The sequence below is a fragment of the Cannabis sativa genome, chromosome 9, assembly GCF_029168945.1.
Source record: "Cannabis sativa cultivar Pink pepper isolate KNU-18-1 chromosome 9, ASM2916894v1, whole genome shotgun sequence".
Taxonomy (NCBI): domain Eukaryota; kingdom Viridiplantae; phylum Streptophyta; class Magnoliopsida; order Rosales; family Cannabaceae; genus Cannabis; species Cannabis sativa.
The window spans coordinates 8,330,749-8,336,986 of NC_083609.1; the positions used below are offsets into that span (position 1 = coordinate 8,330,749).

The 6,238-nt window shown below is 31.0% G+C and overlaps 1 protein-coding gene across 1 annotated transcript; it reads right to left on the reverse strand.

Annotated features, from left to right (window-relative positions):
- Nucleotides 1-1,614: 1,614 nt before the first annotated feature.
- Nucleotides 1,615-3,619, reverse strand: LOC115721913 (S-adenosylmethionine decarboxylase proenzyme 4). The gene has a single exon (XM_030651018.2). It carries the CDS (start codon nt 3,149-3,151, stop codon nt 2,123-2,125), a length of 1,029 nt encoding a protein of 342 aa, XP_030506878.1. The 5' UTR covers nt 3,152-3,619; the 3' UTR covers nt 1,615-2,122.
- Between the last annotated feature and the right edge of the window lie 2,619 nt (nt 3,620-6,238).

The following is a 6,238-nucleotide window of genomic DNA, read 5'->3' on the forward strand; positions in this document are numbered from 1 at the left end:
CATGGTTAGTTTTTATTATTAATATACTTTGTTATTAGTAATATAAGTGTAATTGATATTTGAACTTTAATTCAACTCATCAAATCACAAATGAGAATTTGTTTAGAACTTCAATTCTTTTTGGGTAATGTTTAATTTTAATATGAACATCTTTACAATGATAGCAACTAAAAAAAAAAGGTCAAAGGTCGGGTCGGGTCATACCCGATTAAGTTTACGGGGCAATCGAGGTGGGGTGGGGCACCATGATCCGATCCGTTTGCCATTCTGATTCTAACAATAGTAGATAGCAGGGCTGACCTTGAGACTAGATGGACCTTAGGAGAAAACAAGAAAATTATTTAGCACTTTATTAAAAAAAATGTTGTATTATTGAAAACTACTCAAATACACGTATACTTTTGAAGAAATTGCACTCTATACTCTTTTTGTATTGTCTTCTTTTATTTTTACCATATTTTTTAAACTCTATCATTTTTACCTCTTTTTTAAATATTTTACCAATTTTGCCCCTATCACTTTAAGATACTCTCCATGTGATTCTCTTATGTCAGGGTATTTTGAGTACAATACATATAAAAAGATGTATGTTTCAATTAAATATAAAATTAAAAGTAAATTTGATTAATTGATTAATAAAAGTACTATTTTTCAACTTATCCCTATATTTTTAATAAAAATATATATATATTTTTTGAGCTTCTAGATATACTAGATAAGGCTAGCTGTAGCTGGATTCGACTCTGGTAGATAGAAAATACATTAACTTATTAGAGAAAATTACATTATATACTTATATTATTTTATTATTGTTTTAATTTTTACTTTTATTTTTATATTTTTTAAGATATAATAATTTTTTAGATGATGTTTTTACTAGATTCCTTAATTAATATAAATTATATGTTAGACTTAAGTAAAAAATAAAATGAGAGTAAGTATGTGTATTTTAATAAAATATTATATAAGATTATTTTTTATTAATGAATATATTTATATATATAAATAAAAAAAGTCATTTCTACTTCCCCAACTTATTAGATAGGCATTCATTCATAATCACGTGCATGTTAGTGTTTTATGTATGTATTAATAATTCTTCAAGTTTTTTTTTAATGGTTGACATAATCATACATTATTATGCAACAAATATTTTAATAATTATACAGTATTATTATCAATATTAATATACTACTACACTACACTGGATATATGGAGAGCTTTGGTGACTTCCACGCCAGCAAAAAAGTAATACATATAATTAAAAATCTCTTAATTTATCATTAATTAAACAAGAAACGTGTTCTTTTAAAAGCTTCTCAATATGCAACTCCCCACCCCATGCATGCAAAATCAAACTTCTTTTTCTCTTTAAAAATTAAAATAAGTCTACTTAACTACTCATTCATTAATACAATATGGTATATAAAGTATAATACCAAAGAAAAAAACAATGGAGACGAAGAAATTCAAGTGTTTGAAGTGAATTGTCCTTTAATATATTGATATTTAGTAATAATAATTTAACTAGAGACAAAAACATTAGGAGACAATAAGGGGAGAGGAAGTGGAAAAAAAAAAAGAAGGAATTAATGAGAGAAAAAAAAAAGAATAGAAAAGAATACAGAAAGTTTTTTTTTCTTTTTTTGATATTTAAGTTGAAGAAGAAGGCAGAGCACTTTTAACCCCCCCACTCACTACACAACCTCAAAAATCTTAGGCGTGACAAGCCTAAGTGGGGTGCATTATCATGGTGATACCCAGTACCAACAACACAGCCCACATTATCATATTCTTCTCTTTTTTTTTTTTTTGGTTCTTCTTTTTAACATATATAATATATATTTTTCAAAATGCTACCACGTCATCACCATTTTTTTTATATTTATATATCCACCTACACAAGTCAAATCCCTCATTAACCAATACGATTTCGCCACGTGTAAAACAAATTTCCACTTGTCACTCATCACCCGACCTAATTTTTTCTTTTGGTTTCTCTAAACTGACTGATCACTCTACTAAGTATTCTTTCATCTCCCTCCTTTTTCTTGTCTTTTAAATTTCGATTATCTACCACCACCACCACTGACTCAACGGTCAACATCTCCGCCGTAACGGTCTACTTTCGGCGAGTCGTGAAAGTCTGGTACACGACGGTTCCGGCAGATGGAAACTCATCCGCGGCGCAACTCCTGCGTTTCAAACCGAGTGGTTCGAGAGCTGAGGCGACTCGCCCCCAAACATCTCTACCTGCTGAAGTCGTCGAAACCGACATGGTCGCTGGTCGGAAAATCTGAGCTACTTTCTTCAAAACCCTAGCGATGTCGTCTCCACCGTGGCGGGAACCGACTGTCTCGAAGCTGGCGTAGCTGTAGCCGTCCTCAGGCGTGACGTGGATTGTGGAGTAACGATCACCGTCGATTCCATTCATGGAGTAACCGCAAGGATCGAAAGCGTAATCACAGATTAATGCGGAAGGATTGATGTTACCGATGGCAGTAGCTTCCGTCATCTCCTTCCCGGCGGAATCACCGTTCTTTCCATCACTCGGTCGCCGGAAAAACTTTCCGGCAGAGACCTTATCGAGCTCGGTCATGCAGATCTCGATCGTGAAGACGTCGCCTAGATCGATCTCGGTACTTGCTGTGAAAACGTGCCATGAATGAGTTGGAATTTTCGAAGGCATAACAGAGGCTTTCCTGAAGCGAAGACTGTTTGGGAGAGAATCTTCGAGATATACAACCTCATCCTTGAAACTCGTATGGGGAAAAGGCTGTGACTCAGGGAAGATATAGTTACCGCGGGTATACCGAACGGACGACAGAGATAAGCCCAGGTGGCGAGCGTGATGAATCAATGGACGGACGGATTTGAGCAGCTGAGTGGTCCCACAAGTCTTGATGATGATCTTATCAGGGTAAACGAACAGACTTGACTCTGATAAAACATACGAATCGAAATAGAGGTTTCCAACGGCTGAAACGACAGTGCATTGTACAGCGTGAAGGACTTGTTGTAGAGAATCAAAGTCGAGTCGCCTTAGGCCCAGTCCTCGGCCCAAATTATTGAGGTCCATTTCAGTCGGGTCATCTCCGAAGAAATGGAGCTCCAATCGTTTCTCGAACCCTTCAAAACCCGATACAGCCATTTGGTGTTTTTTTTCTTCTTCTTTTTTTTTAAACAAAACGAAGCGTTTCAATGGGAGTAAGTGAGTGAGTTTAGAAGAAGAATAAATAAAGTGAAGAACTACAGGGTGAAAGAGAGAAGTGGGGTGTGTGTGGTATTTATAGGAGAATGAAAGAGAAAGAGAAGGAAAGGGACTTGGGGGGGCATGCGGGTGAGGCAACCAAGATTCATGATTGCAAGCATTATGAACTGAATATATAAGATCACATTAGTGTTTGTTTTTTTCCTCACCCCAAAAAGAAATAAATACACTAATTAAAATTATATTTGTGTGCCCAAATAATTTTATAGATAGGAAAACAAAATAATAGACAGATGCAGGTACCAAAATTATTTCCACGCGTAACTGTATGGCAATTAGGAGAAAATACTTTTTTTTTTATATATATCTTTCAATGACTATATATCACTTTAATTAAAAAAAGAATAAAAAAAATGTGTATATATATATATATTTTGTTATTGTAAAATTTTGGTTTTTTTGGGTTATAAGTTTGATGGCATGGCATGCATTGCATACTAAGATTTTACTTCAAACTAGAGGATATTGTCGGGGAGTTACTCATTATGTTGTGTGCCAAACTCTAGTTTGTGTATGGTTTTTAATGATTATTTGATTTTTTTTTTTTTTGATGTGTTTCCTAATTTAACTTGACCTTGAAGAGTTTATTAATTTGGAAGTTTTTTTTTATTATCTTTCTTAAATGGATTAATTTGGAAGTTTAAGAGTATGACTAGCAAATTGATATGTATTATTATTATTATTTATACTTTTAATCAAGTAATTGTGATGTCTAAATTATCCCAAAAAGTAGGAGAAAAAAAATCATAAGAACGACCAATGCATTCTTTCTTTCTTTTCATGGACTGCAAGCAACATCGTGATTATCCAGCAAATTGATCTTGTCTTAGTACAAGGACCAAATCATGAAAAATCTAGAAAGGAAAAAAAAAATTATGTTGTGTTTTTTTTTTTTTGATAAAATCTTGGGTATGGTTAAATGATCATATTAAATGTCTTGTTTTGAAAATAACCAATATTCCAAAATTTACGTTAAAAAAGTTCCATGTTTAATGCATATATAAAATGATCATCCAAAAATATTCTGAAAATTGGTATCATCCCAACTCTACATGCCTTAATTTTTTATTCTAACTTTGCACCTTGATAAAAACGATTGGTGATGGAATATATAATACTATATGTTCAATCTCTCTCTATATTACTCCATGAAAACAAAAGATAGGTCAAATCTGAATGATATCTCAGATCCTCTTTTGGATTGGACTGAAAACTCAATTATAAGGTGAGTTTCTTTTTTGTTTTGAATTAAATCTTTCATTTTTTTTAGATATTCATATGAGTTATGAATTTTAGAAATATCTTTTCGAACCCAAAATCTTTAATACTCTAAATTTTCTTGGCCCGTGAGACCCCAATTTCTCCATAGGAGACGGATTTCTAAAACATAGTAACACTATTCCTCTAGTTTATATTATTTTATTTTTCATTTTTGTACCACAGATTGTGTATACATACAGTATGTGAATCTAGATAACACTAGTCCTTTAGTTTTAGATTCATTAAGATTGTTTGTAGTTGGTTTGTTTGAGAATTTATGCTTGTTTCTTTTTGAGTTAGTGAAAGACCTATAGATTTTAGAATTTTTGCTTAAATGTTTGCACAGTGTGATGAAGTTTTTGAGTTAAATTTTTTAAATTTAGTTTTGAGCCTGGGAGATCTCAGTCAGTGTCGTGTTGGGTTGAAGGCTGAAATGGTGGATAGTTGATTTCATCTTGTTGTTTGTTATTGATTTTGTTCTTTTTTGGGTGAGCTGATATAATAGGATGTAGTGGTAATTTTGTTATAGGTTTGTTTTATATTGATTTTGTTCTATTTTGTGCCATTATTTATGGCTTTGGCGCCTTACAAGGCTTTAGCACCTATTATATGGTTGGACCCCTAATTATTTAGGGTAGTTTGTTTAAATTTTCACGATTTTCGGTATTGAATGTATAAGAAAATTTTGACAAATAATATTTTAAAGTTAAAGTTATGCACTATACAGATTTATTAGTCGGAATAAAAGGATTATTTGGGTTAAGGTATGAACTAAAGAATATTTTAAACTGAAATAAGGTTTAAGAGGGTTTACTTTAAATGCTAATTCCTATTAGCTATATTTTGGTTTATATTTTTTTAGGAATTTTCGTGTTTGAAATTTTAGTATTCAGATTTTAATATTATAATTAATTAAATAAATTGAAGAATAAGAATCTTGAGGATCTTGTAATAAAGGGAGGTGGTAATACCAATGGTCTAATGAGAATATATTGCTTCAGATATATTTGGGAAGTCAAATTATTATGGAATTTTGGTTTGTTATCAATATTATGGGAATGCACCAAAATTTTTACATTATTTGTATTTTTAAATAATTTCTGGATGAGTGGTATTAGCTTTTTTTATGGAAGAAATAGAAGTACAAATTTGATGGATGAGCTGCCCCTTTATTATGGCTTTGGTGCCTTTCAAGGTTTTCACCCTTGATTTATGGCTGGCCCCTAATTATTTAGGCTAATTTGGTTCAAATTACAAGATATCATTAATTATAAAAATATTATAAAATTTACTAGTTAACAATTATGGTATGTAATTATGAGATTATTGCCTTATTAGCTTATTATAGATAAAATAATATTAATTTTGGCTAGATAAATTATAAATATTAGTTTATTATAGATAACATAATATTATAAATAACATAATATTAATTTTGGTATATAAATTATAAATGTGGGATTTTGTAATTAATTGGAGGTAGGAACATTTATTGTGAATTGAGAATATTTTGTTTTATTTTATTTTTATTTTTGGAAAGATATTGAAATTAATGGAAAGTAAATGCTAATGAAGTATTGAGATTATTGCCTTATTAGTTGTATAGGAAGATACTAATATTAATGGTTTTTATAATAATTTGAATGGTATAATAATTAGGAGGTCATATTTTTAAATAATAAATAAGGAAGCATTATGTCATAATAC

What these genes read in the sequence shown, in the direction of transcription:
- LOC115721913 (XM_030651018.2), bottom strand. Translation starts at nt 3,151, where the DNA reads ATGGCTGTATCGGGTTTTGAAGGGTTCGAGAAACGATTGGAGCTCCAT.